The sequence below is a fragment of the Hipposideros armiger genome, unplaced genomic scaffold (assembly GCF_001890085.2).
Source record: "Hipposideros armiger isolate ML-2016 unplaced genomic scaffold, ASM189008v1 scaffold_940, whole genome shotgun sequence".
In the NCBI taxonomy this organism is placed as follows: domain Eukaryota; kingdom Metazoa; phylum Chordata; class Mammalia; order Chiroptera; family Hipposideridae; genus Hipposideros; species Hipposideros armiger.
This window is the reverse complement of record NW_017732290.1, coordinates 364,851-377,986: the sequence shown is the minus strand read 5'-3', so window position 1 is coordinate 377,986 and position 13,136 is coordinate 364,851. Positions and strand designations below refer to the sequence as shown.

The window sequence follows — 13,136 nt, the reverse complement described above, 5'->3', positions numbered from 1 at the left end:
GTTAGGGGGTCGTCTTATACGCCCAGTCGTCTTATACGCCGGCAAATACGGTATGCCATGCCCGGAGCACAGCGCCTCCTAAATGCACATGAACCCTCTCCTCCCTGTTGACGCAGCGACAGCAGCTGGGATGGTGTTTACGTGGAACCTGGGAAGCCGATGGGAACTAACACTTATTTGCACTAGAGCGTTTCAAAGTCCTTCCAGATAGATTTCACACACTCTAACCTGCTCCTGAGGTGAGGTCTGAGGGCCAGTGGCAACACCTGCTCACCCACGAGCTCCTTAGAAATGCATCTGAGATTCTGCGGCTCAGGTCCGGCCCCGACCTCATTCCAAATCTACATTCCAGCGTGGCCAGAGACTCACGTACACGCTGAGGTTGAGAAGCGCGGCTCCAGTGTTCAGCCTCCAAACCAGGACTGCCCACCACTTTCTGGTTATATAAGCAGGGGCATGTGATACACTCTCTCTAAGCCTCAGTTTCCTTAAATGCAACCTAGGCCCAAATGCAAAGCCTGCATCATGGGGTGGTGTGAGGGTAGAATGAGATAGGGAGATAGCCCAGGTAGAGCTGTTAGTGCAGAGTCTGGCAAGTAGGAAGAACTGCTGGTAATTTAGATCTTATATTTAGATAGCTTACAATTCAGATACTACATTATCTCTGGGAGATCTTTAAGAGACACCTATGCCTTTTCAGAACAGGGATTATTATCCTTGTTTCACAGGGATCATACTCAGACTTGGGAGTTCACGGGACGTGCCCAAGGGGCGCGGATGGAGGCAGGATTTGAAATCTTGAGCGTGTGTAAATCCCAGCAGGAGAGGGAGGCTAACCTCATCCCTTTGCCTACAGGATAGGCTGTCTGGGGACATCTTGGATGGTGCCCACAGTTGCAGCAAGGGGCACTGTCCTGTCCTGTCTACCAGAGTGTTCATATGGACCCTTCAAACAGCCAGCTGGTGGCACCTGCCATCCCCAGGGCACCTCGGCTGGACTAGAACTTACGTTTTCTGATCCTCACACGGCTTTCTCTCATGGCCCTGGGCTTCCACTGCGGGCTTGGTTACTCCTGATGAAAAGCCAGAGTAATTCTTTCCCTACAAGCCCTGAACGAGGTGAGATCTCTCTTCTGGTTTAGACACCTGGAGAGTTGCCCTCATAATCGCACATAATCATGCCGCATTCATGTTTCCAGTAGTTTCGATCAGAGACCAGGACAGGTTTGAAGCAGAGGCTGTTGGATGTAGGAAGTAGGGTTGCGTCTGGCATCTCAGCCAGGGTATCTGCAGACCCCAGGAATAAGTGGGTAGCCTCAGGCCTTTGTTTGGTGTGGCCTTGAAGCCAGCAGGGAGCTCTGGTGGACACGTGGATGCCCCAGGGGCTCGGAATCAGGCTAAAGCTTTTCCCTGAGCAGCTCTGAACTGCTCCAAATTGACCTTGAATTTCGACCTTCATTTGGCCAGCCTCTGCACATAGGGGGGCTTATAATTATGTTTTTCAGGCTGCTTAATGTTTTGCTTATGGAATAAAAGGAAAAAGAAATCTCTAGAGAAAATGGGTTAGACAGCAATCTTGTGATGGCCTAGTGGCCGCAGAGAGTACCCTGATGGTGACGCTGATGGCAGTGTCGGACAGGCTCCTTCTCTCCGACTGGCTGGCACACTGCCGGGGGCCCGTGCTTAGGAGTTGCTTCTCAGAGGTCATGTCATTCTGGGACTTGGAGAGTTCTAGAAAACAAACACAAAGGATGACAGGTGGGTGCATGTGGCTTTGCCAAGACCTGTGGGAGCCCTCCTTGGCGATTCCTGCAACCACACGAGGGGGGCCCAAGGTCCCAGGAGGGCAAGTTAACAGAGGGGTGAGCATAGCATGTGCCCAACACCAAGCTTCGGGGCCTGGAGGAGCGCGGACACACCGTGGAGTCCCCAGACACTGGGTGCTGGGCGAGGGCCCCATTAGGAGGTGCACAGGCAGAAGAGCTGGATTCCTAAAAGGTGACTGTGTGGCCACACACCTCTGTGGGCTGAGAGCCACCGTCCGGGAAGGCGTTCCAGGGAGAGCTTCCCAGCCAGGTTGCTCTGCCTTCCGGCCACACGTCAGAAGGTACCATTGTCCAAACACAGAGAAGGCAGCCTAACAAATTAGCTGGCTTTTGAGGGCTGCTTTCCAAAGATTTCAGAACTAAACACCATTTCTTTTGACTCTTGGAGGGAAGGTATCCCTATAACTATTTCAGTAAGCAAAGCCTGAAAAGATGACATTAAATTCTGTTGGTTTTGCGGTGTAATCGTGGTCCAGAATAAAGATGAAGTGAGAAAACCTCCTTGAAGGTTATTTCATCCTCCAAAAATGTCTGCCTTTCCCCACGAGAACCTTTCTGCTTTCAAATGACGACCTTGAAACTATCTTTAGAGCAGCGCTGTTTGATAGAGACATAATGCAGCTCATGTCATTTCCAATTTTCTAGGAGCCACATTAAAAAAAATAAAAAGGAAGCAAAATTAATTTTAATACTATATTTCAAAGTATTGCTAAAAATGTATAATTAATATTAAAATTATTACTGATATTTTTAACTTATTTATTTGTAAGATTTTATTGGGGAGTTGGGGGAGGGGAACAGCGTTGGGGAATCGGAACAGACAAGTTGCTGTCCTTTTGTTCTTCAGTCTAGTTGTGGAGGACGTCGCTTCACTGGTCCATGGTGGTATTGTGATCACTGCACTCTTCCCGGGTGAGGCAGATCAGTCGCCAGCCATTGGACGGCCGCTCACAGCAGCTCACCCCGGCTGCTGGCCGCTCATGCTGGCTGCTGGCCACTCAGGGTAGCTTATGGCAGGCTAATGCAGCCCCGCTGCAGCCTATGCTGTCGCCAGCAACTCATGGCAGCCCAGCTCCAGGTGGAGCTGTTGTTCACCATCTTAGCTGTAGAGGGCGCAGCATCACTGGCCCATGTGGGATCCAAACCCGGGCCCTGATGCTCGGAGCTCACGCTGCCAAGCCAACTCTTAACCAACTAGCCACTCGCCCGGCCCTTAACTTATTTTTTAATGCTACATTTCCAGAATCTGGTGTGTGTTTTACTCTTAATTCAGGCCAGCCACATTTCACAAGCCACCTGTAGTTGGGGCTACCATACTGGACGGCGTGGCCCCACACCCTGACTTCTGATTCCTCTCTGGACATGTTACTTATCCTTTGCTAGTTATTAGGTCTCCTGCGTGCACTGCCCGGGGTATGTCTGCAGAGCACCTAGAGGAGATACCGCACATGCCCCCAAAGTCCCGGGGTGTTCACCTTCCCCACGAGGACGTGTGGGGGCCTCTCCACGCAGCTCTCAAGTTTACCGCCCAGAACCTTTAGGGCATCTTTCTACAGCTAGCAGCTGGAAAGTTCCTGGCACCCAACAGGCCCTCAATGTACATGAATTCTTCATATAGCCAAATCCCAGCCCGGCTTCAAAGGGTAGGAGGGGCCCCAGGAGATGTCGCCTCCTTCCCAACCCCCCGCCATCTGTTTAGCACTCACCCCAAAGCCTGTGCATTCACTGGCTCCATTTATGTTCACAGACTGGGGGTGGGGGAGCCTCCCTAAGCAATTCCAGTTCTCACAAGGAGGCTTAGCAGATGGGAAGGGAAAGGAACAGAAAAGAGCTCAGGATGGCCTTGAAGCAAGAACCGATGTTCTTATTTCTTCCTCTCTTTCCAAGGCGGGGTTATGAGGCCAGAGTCTCCTAGGAAGGCAGCATTAACAAAAAGGGCCGGAATAGCTCATTCTACCATTGGATTGGCTTCCCTGGACAACACCAGTTACCAGAGGCTGTAATTCTGGGCGGCTTCTGAAACCTCAGGCCAAGGTGCTATCCAGCCACTCCCCACAGACCCCAGGTGCCACCAGAACGAGGCTTTCCTCCCTGCCCGCTTCTGTAGGAAACAGGCAGCAAAAAAGGATTAAGAGGGACATATGCAAACAGGAGGCAGGGGATGTGTGGCCCATCTCTGAGGAACCAGCAGGAAGCACCAGGAGAGGGTCTTGGGCAGACTGTCATTCCCAGGGGCCCCACACACTGGTTTTTTTCTGGCCCTGCCTGTGGGCTGAGGGCTGAGTGTCTTGTGAAGCCTTGGACAAGCAGTAGGGGGTCGCAGGTGAGGAGGCTTCAGATGATGTTGATGGCAGGGGTGGGACGCTACTTTGCTCTTTTGAAGTTCCCCAGGAATTAGCTGTAGCTGTCCACCTGGGTCTGTTGTTCTACGATGATGACGTGGTCAGAACACTCAGGTATTACACTGTAAAGTCTTGAATGTGTAACTTACACTACGGGGCGTCAGCACCCTCAAGTGTTCCTGTGTGTGGGTCCCAGCGAATGGAGGAGGTGTGAGTGGGACAAGATGAAACATACATCCTGCCTCCCCAGGGATCTGGCTGAGGGACTGCAAAGTCATTCACTCTGAGGCGAGATTCCAGGGCAGCACTGGTGGGTGGGAATCACATAAACCACGCAGATTTGGTGAGAGGCTGAGTGTCTAGAAAGAGCTGCAGAGAAGGTCCACATCTGTGTCAGAGAAAAGGAGCCAGTTGCTCAGAACGCAGGCGGCTGCTACAGTCTGTGTCCCAGGCCGATGCACACAGAGGGCCGATGTCATCCCAGAGCCCGGCCGAGTGACAGGGATGATTTTCAATCTCCGAGCTCTATTAGCAAACAGACCATGAAATTCAGCTGCTCCCGACTGCCGAAGCAGAGGGGGACAGACTGTGGCATGGCAGTCACTCTTCTGCTTATCTGAAAAGCGGCTTTGATTTCAATTATCTTCATGGGCAAGCTTAGAATGGCTGGTGGGGGTTGCAGAGGACTAATTATAATCAAACTGTAAGGTGGTCTCAGAGCCCAGGCACGACACTGAGACCACCCACACACAACTGCAAGAGAAGGGGGTGATGAGTGGAAGCCAAGTGGAAGCAGTGAGAGAACAGAAGCCCAAGATCCTGCTCCCAGCAAGGATTTTCTCCAAATGCCTAGCCTGCTCTGGGCACCTCAGGAGGCCCAAGATGGGGTCTGTTCTTGGACTTGCATTTTAAGATAAACAGGAAAAAAATATCTGCGCAGAAAGGCCATTGGGTCCATGCTCGTGCAAATCGTACGATTACTGCTAATTAATGAAAATAAATTTACCAAGGAGAAAAGGAGAACAGACACGTAAATGACAGATATACGGCCTGAAAGGTTCTGGTTTTCAACTTATTGGAACCGTATCTCTCCGTTTTCTGTGTTGGTCCTCGGGATAGGCTAGGATGGGTGCTACTAAGTTCTTGCCCCAAGGTGCTGGAGTGGGGGACTGGGGGAACAGAGCCAGCTTAGCGAGCTGAAGGGTGTCTCCTCTTCTCCAGGGACCCAGAGGCCTGCTCTGTAGGTGGAGGGGTGAAGGGCCAGGGGCTGTGGCGTTCCCCAGCGGCCAGGGACAGAGAGGGGCCCTGTCGCAGCCCTGGGCAGTGGGTTTGGCCAGCCCACTGGTGGGAGGGCGGTGGTGGGGAGAACACAGGGAGAGGCATACACTTACTTTTCACGTGGGTGGTAACAGACAGAAACAAATTTTCCATGGACTTATTAAATCCTTTAAACTGACGAAGTTCGTGTAACTAAAACAGAGACAGAAGGAGAGAGAATATGAATTATGTCTGACGGTCTGTGTTTGCCGCAGCAGCCTCCAAGCTGCCAACCCCCAAACACCAGCAGGTGTGCGCAGGTGTGCGGGCATGCGTGCGTGCGTGCGTCTGGGCATGGGTGCTCAAGGTGTGTTTGGGGGGGGTGTGCATTGTCCTCTCAAGGGTCAAGTGTCATCTTTACTCAGCTTTTCTCCTGAGTTTCAACACCCACATTAAAATAAGAGGCTTTATCAAGGGGTTGTTGACAAGGTAACAACTGCCTCTTAGAAATAATGGCTGACATTTCATTGACTCAAAGATGGTACACGAGTAAATGACTGCTTCTTTAACCTCCTTCTCATATGACCCCACCCCAACTCCGCGCAGAGGGGATGCCAATATCAGCAGAATGCATGTGATATAGCATGCACAAGCAGAATGCTTGTGACAGTGGCACAAGGTGACCAGCCTGGAGTCAAGGGTTAGTTTCACCCCTCAAAGCAGAAGAGTGAAGAAAAAAGAAGAGAAAACAACAGAAAGGAGATCAACAAAGGAGACTTCCCTCTGCAAGTCTCATCCATCCACCCACCATCCATCCATTCATCCATCATCTATCCATCAGCCATCCATCCATCCATCCATCCATCCATCCATCCATCCATCCATCCATCCAACCATCCAGTAAAGTGCCCTGAGCACACTGGTGCTCAAACAGCTTTGGGGAATTTAAAATCTCAAGGAGAATTTAGAGCTGGATTTTGAAGGTCACTCCAGGGTCTCAGTTTGAAGTTGAAAAAAGAATGTGTATATTTTCTCTCTCTCACCAGCAGATGCGTATACGCTCCTATAGACAAATATAGTTACTCCCTTTCACTCACTCACAGAATAATAATGAAAATAATCAAGACCACGCACTGCCACTGCACTTTCCAAGTACCAGCATAGACATTATTTCACTAGTTCTCACAATAGCCATGGGAGACAAGCCAGACAAATACGATTATTTCCATTTCCCAGGTGGGAGCTCAGGTAATTCCGCCCAAATAACAGCTCATTTCTTTGGACAAGAATGGTCCTGGTCTACTTTATATTAGTGCCTACACACATTCAGAAGACACACACACACACACACACACACACATTTCCACAGGCACCCCCACTCCCACATACATGTGAATTCACCTGTATTTCCCTTTGGACCCCCAGAGAGCCCCAGACACATTGTTGCCTTATCCAGACCCCCACTCTCAAGGGCACAGAGCACATTCAGGGAAGACAGGCAATGAAAGGAGTAAAGAGATGGGGTTGTGGGGTGCAGGCGAGGATGTGGGGTGCAGGCAGAAGATGAGTCAGTTGTTAATGCGGATGGTCCTGGGGCCCCCAAAGCAGGGTGGCAGGCACACTGACAGTGGGCAAAGCCTAGCACTTCCTGACCCCCAGTCAGGCCTTCATTCTCGCTCATGATCTGCTCCAGCCACAGCTGGGTCTCTTTGCCATGAGGGTCTCGGCCCAACCTCCCAGGCCCCCTTTCTTCCTCTACTTCTCCCTCAACCCCTTCCTGGGGAAGCCCACAGAACACATTACCCTGCCAGGGCTGCCGCTGCACCAACTTTCACTGAGAGGAGGTGGCGTAGGAGGGACCACGGAAATTTTGCTGCCAGGGAAAAATACAGGAATAGGAAGTGAGTTATGAACTATGAGAGTATTAGTCTTACAAACTTACACGATTCATCATCATCTTATAATTCAAGTCCTCTCCCTTTCTTTTCTCTTTTTTAACTTCCTCACTTTTTAGCAGAGGAACAGCCCTGCCAGGATCTGCTGCTGTGCCTAGGGCATTATTGTCTGGTGTCTAAATGTCGAAAGAGCATCGTTCAGTCTAGGGTCTGGGCCGTGCATGCCACCCGTGCGCTGAGCCATAGCTGGTGGGCACAGGGCCCCCTGTGCAGCCTGGCTACTCAGGAATCGGGCCTCCATGTGCGTGCTCTCCATGGACTTGTGTGTTTACTCGGTGGAAACCACACCAGCATAAGTGCCAAAGATGTGGATGTAAGTTGGACCATGAGAGAAATTAAAAGCTTATGCCAAGAGAAGTGGTGGGGAAAAAAAAATGGGGGAGTCAAAAATGACAAAGTCTCTTGGGCCGGCCTACTGGCTCAGTTAGCTAAGAGCTCGCTCAAGAGTGCAAGTTCTGAGCAATAGCGGTTCGAGTCCCGGCCCGAGCTGAGCTGCTTGCTGCTGAACTGCCAACAGGTGACAGGATGGCTCAGCTAAAAAAAAAAAAAGACTAAGTCCCGACATTGGAAAATCTCATCATGGACCTCCTCAAAAAATATTTTAATAAATTCAGTGCAATCAGGCATGTGTGTTATTGCCAGCATCAAGATTGCTAGGTGTTCAGAATTTCGTGTGAGGACATTAATATCACACAGGCCATTCTTCAAGTCCACCAATGTTTGTTCCACAACTGTCACTAGAGTGTCAGGAGCTGGGCAAGATGCCGTGGAGATCGGAGTGATTCATAAAAGCAAAGGCTGGGTTTAGAATTTCATTTAACATGCCATCGAAACTAATATTTTGTTTCCTTATGACATCTCAGGGGAATTTAAGAAACAAAACAAAATGTGTAGTGAGAAAATACTATGCTAGCTCCTAGAAGGCTTTTCGTAAGAATCTGGAAACATCTCTGTTTGAATACTTTCTAGGTGCTTTATCATTAAAAAAAAAAAAAAAAAAAAGTCACATTCCAAAGGAGTGACCTCTGAAAGGCAGGCAGGAAGGAGATGGAAACTTCTCTCAGCGGGTCCCGGGCAGGAGGGCCCAGGACAGCCTGTCCTTTTGCAGTGCTCACCTCAATTTCTGATAAGATTGCAAGAGCTTTGCTCCAGCTGTGTCGTGTTTGCCTGGAAGAGATATCAATAAAGGTCATTATTAGTAAGACTATAACGTAGATGATGCAAATACAGGAAGTAATAAATTGAAGTGATTATTTTTCTAATGTCACTTCTTGTGATTAAAATTGAAGACACCATTGTAGAAATGCTCTATAACCAGACTGTGATGATGGCTGCATAACTGTAAATTTACTAAAAATCATTAAATTATACACTTAAAACAGGTGAGTTTTATGTTATACAAATTATATTACATTAAAGCTGTTGACACACACACACACACACACACACACACACACACACACACACAGAGCAAGAGACCATAATTGCTGGGAATGACTGCATTTATTAAAAGTTGATGTTGGAGGGCCGGCCGAGTGGCGCGATGGTTAAGAACTCGCTTGGGATGCCAGAGGGCCCCGGTTCGGATCCCACATATGAGGGCCAGTGACACTGCCCTCCACAGCTAAGATGCTGAACAACAGCTCAACCTGGAGCTGGGCTGCCGTGAGTCGCCGGCGACGGCGTGGGCTGCAGTCCCTGTGGCAGTGGATTGCCATGGGCTACCGTGTGTGGCCAGCAGCCAGCGTGAGCGGCCGTCCAGAAGCCGGCGACTGATCTGCCTCGCCAGAGAAGAGCGCAATGATGGTGCCAACTTGGGCCAGTGAAGCAACATCCTCCACAACTAGATTGAAGAACAAAAAAAAAAAACGACAGCAACTTGTCTGTTCCCCTTTCCACAATTCCCCAGCACTGTTCCCATCCCCCCAATACCCCAATAAAAAAATCTTTAAAAAAAAAAAAAGTTGATGTTGGATTAGATTTTCTAAATCAGGAAAATTTGAAAACTAGTTCAGGCTTCCAAGCTTCCATTTGTTCTTTGGAAACATTTCATAATTGAATGACTATATTCCTTGAAACATTCCTTGTTATGAAGATTAAATTAATCTTTTAAAAAATTTAATCCACTTATTTCTGGCTATAGAGGCTAATAATTTCCTAAATAGGACTGCATCTGATATAGTACTCTTTTTGTTTCAAGGAAAGGGAATTTATGATGCATTAAGACCCCCAAAATAGAACTTGATGTGTTCAAATTTCTGTGAACACCATGTTTCCTGGCCCAATGCAGAGGGAGAGGTCAGCCCGCCCAGCCCGGAGGCCAAAGGCAGAGTCCCTGCTCAGGGAACTTCCCCAGAAGGCTCCACCGGGCCCAACACCCAGCCACCAGGCCTGCCATCCTCAGAAGACTGTCTAGCTCCTGTCTTGTGCGTTCGGAAGGTTTAAATCCATTCTAAAAAAAGGCTTACATGTTTGCATCCCCTCCATAAGACCCGGGGATGGGCAGGGAGGCCTCTGGGAGCGCGCAGGCAGCGTCTGACAGCAAGGCCCTAACCTAAGCGGGCAGGCAGCTAAGGGCCCCAGCGGACCCTGAGCTGCACAGCTCCAGGTCAGGGTCCTTACCTGGGTAGGCCTCAGGGCAGGCACGGGCCCTGAAATCACCTCTCAGAATCAGTCTACCTGCCCGTGCATATTTTTCTGGGGTTCATGATGGTGTTCGCCAGATTCTAAAAGGAGTCTGTGCACCCCCCTCCCCCATGAAGAAATACTCCCTAAGACAGAACAAAAAGCTAAGAGCTCAACTAGCAGAACCACCTTGTAATGGTGATTCGCACATCTACAGGAGCCACCAGAGAGAAAAGGCAGAGGCCAGAAGCAAAACGCCGCCCTAAGTGCATCACGCTGGTTGTGGAAGGAGGGAAAACACTCAAGGAGACAGGGACAAAGACGCCATGCCGTTAATCCGGCCTGTCCTGGGTGAAGCTGCAGCGCCCAGGCCACGGGAGTCCTCCGCCCTCGGGGTGGGGCTATTTCACAGCTCACGGTGGCCCCTGGGCCTTCCCCGCTGCCCCTGCCTGCTTCAGCCCCTCACGGCCTTGACCCTGGATTGTTGCGACAGCGTCCCAGTGGCAGAGCCAGCAGAGTCACAGCCCTCCCCACAGATACGATGCTATCACTCCACTGCCCGAAGCCCTTCAATGACTTCCTATGCCTGCTCAAGTCCAAGCTCTAAAAGGCATCCGTGGGCCCCCACATCCTGCCTGGGCTCCCCTCTCCCCCTGGCCCCACACCCCGCCTGGGCTCACCTCTCAGACCTGCTTTCCCACGGCCTGTGGGCCTTGCCTTTTTTTTTGTAGCTGAGCCATCCTGCCACCTGTTGCTGTTGGCAGCTCAGCTCGGGCCGGGCATCGAACCGGCAACCCTGATGCTCAGAGCTCTCACTCTTGAGTGAGCTCTTAACCAACTGAGCCACTCGGCCCGCCCAGGCCTTGCCCTTTCTGTTCCAGCAATGCTGAATAGTTCTTATTACTCTACTTACCTTGGGCCCAGTCTACTTACTCCCACTTACCGCCCCCCCCCCAACCTACTTCATCGTGCGCTAATTGCCCAGGCACGTCTACCTCAGGCCCACATCTCCATCCTAAACCTCAGCTTAGTCCCTCTCTGTCAAACTTCTAAAAACCTCTCCTGAAGTCCAGGGGAAGGCCTGGCTGGCAACACTGGCCCACAAATGGCTCTGTGCTGCCCCCTGCCGGCTGTGGCAGGCCTGCTGCCTGCTCTGTGGGGTGTGCGCACCCTTTCTGTAAAGGTCAAACAGTAAAACGTGTTAGGCTTTGCACCCTGTAGGGTCTCTGTCCCAAGTACTCAGCTCTGCCCTTGTGACAGTAACCACAGACAATATTAAAGAGCGGGCGTGTCTGTGTCCCCATAAAACTTGATGGATGCTGAAATTTGAATTTCATATATTTTTTATGTGTCACAAATACTATTCTTTTGACTTCTTGATCATCTAAAAATGTAAAATCCATCCTTAGCTCACAGGACATACAAAAACAGGCAGAGAGACAGGTTTGGCCCGTGGGTCCTAGACTGCCCTGTGTCCTTGCTACTCCAGGTGTGGGCGGTGGCTCCAGCCAGCAACCATGGGGAGCTCGTCAGCAATGTAGAGCCCCAGGCCCCGCCCAGCTCTGCAGAATGGGGACCTCTCACTGACATTTAAGGAGCTCTGCCCTGTGGCTCTGTCCGATTTGCCGTTTATGTGCATTTTCCTTCTCTTCTATTCCTGCATTGTTTTCTACCAGAGACTTCCTTAAAAAGCACTAAATATTTACTTTTCAACATTTAAAAAAAAAATTCATGCAACTCCTGGGAGGAAATGCTCGTAGAAGGATGTCCCGTGAAGTCTCCCTAGAGGCGGGGTGCTAGGAAGAAGGCTCCCTGTTGTCCTGCTTGGCTGCCTCATTAGGAAAGTATCTTTACTGGGGAGCAGCTATGGGTCGGGGCCTTGGTAAGAAAAAGGAGGTTACAGGCGGCTTTCAGGAAGGCACAGCTGACATTTATTAGCTGCTGACGTCACCAGAAGTCATCCCGATTTTATAAATGAAAATCAAGGTTCAGGGATATTGTGTAATGGACCCAAAGTCACAAAGCTTACAAATGACAAAGCTGGCTTTTGCACCAGCACATGCCTACGAAGCTGCACACAAGTAAGGTGGGCGGGGCCGGGCTGGTGACAAAAACAAACAGGTAACTGATGGGTGACCAACATGTGGGTTTAATATTCTCTCTACTGTTGCTCCTGTGTGAAAATTTTCATAATAAAAAGCACGGGGTTGGGGGAACAACCCCATAGAAACCAATGACCATTGCCTGAACATTCTGTAAGACTTCTTAATTTTATAAATGTTTTCCTGTTTGTCATATGTACTTAAATCTTCCAGAAACAAGGCATGGACTCCTGTGTTAGAGGCATCCTGCCTTCCGTGTGAGGCCCCTTGGGGGCGAGGCACCCGGCAGTGAGCGTGCCTACAGCACCCTCCACAGCCCTGCAGGGCTCAGCTCCCCTCCCTTCTCTCCTAGCCCCCCACTCCTCTCCCAGCTCCAACCCACCCTCCAGAGCACACACCACGTCCTGTCCCTCCTTTGCTTGCAACTCACTATCCATATGAATACAACTGAACCGTCCTCCGCCAGCATCCAAGGTTGCTATGTGAGGAGTTGTCCTGACCCCTGGTACCTGTGAAAGTGACCTTAATTGCAGATACATTCTTTGCAGATCAAGGTAAAAGGAGCTCATTAGGGTGGGTCCTAATCCACTGGTAAAAAGGGAAATTTTGGACACTGAGGCAGACACGTACAAAAGGAGGATGGTGTGAAGATGGCATTGGACAGCTGAGGCAGAGACTGGAGTGGGTACAAGCCCAGGAACACCAAAGGGTGCCGAGAACCGACAGAAGCTAGAAGAGGCAGGGAAAGACCCCCCTAGAGCAGCAGAGGACAAGTGGTCCCTCTGACACCTTGACCTTGGACCTCAGCCTCCAGAACTGGGAGACAATACATCTCTGCACCCAGTTTGCAACCCGAGGAAACCACTACAGAGGCCCTTTGTAGATTTTTGTCCCTACCTACCTCTCCTGTATCACCTCTGCCACCCCAGCCCCTTCACAGGTCCTGGTCAAGCTGAACTTCCCAGATGCACCACGCCCTCTACTTCTTTTTTTTTTTTTTTTAAAGATTTTTATTGGGGAATTGGGGGG

The 13,136-nt window shown here is 50.3% G+C and overlaps 1 protein-coding gene across 2 annotated transcripts in view; it reads right to left on the bottom strand.

Moving 5' to 3' along the window:
* Positions 1 to 13,136, bottom strand: part of SYTL3 (synaptotagmin like 3) — an 81,783-nt gene that overhangs the window by 29,356 nt on the left and 39,291 nt on the right. For both annotated transcript variants that reach the window (XM_019630771.1, XM_019630772.1), the window contains exons 5-8: positions 8,496 to 8,547; positions 7,229 to 7,298; positions 5,560 to 5,638; positions 1,607 to 1,731 (exon numbers count right to left, since the gene is read on the bottom strand). In XM_019630771.1, coding sequence (XP_019486316.1) covers positions 1,607 to 1,731; positions 5,560 to 5,638; positions 7,229 to 7,298; positions 8,496 to 8,547 — 326 coding nt within the window. The remainder of the gene's footprint in view (positions 1 to 1,606; positions 1,732 to 5,559; positions 5,639 to 7,228; positions 7,299 to 8,495; positions 8,548 to 13,136) is intronic.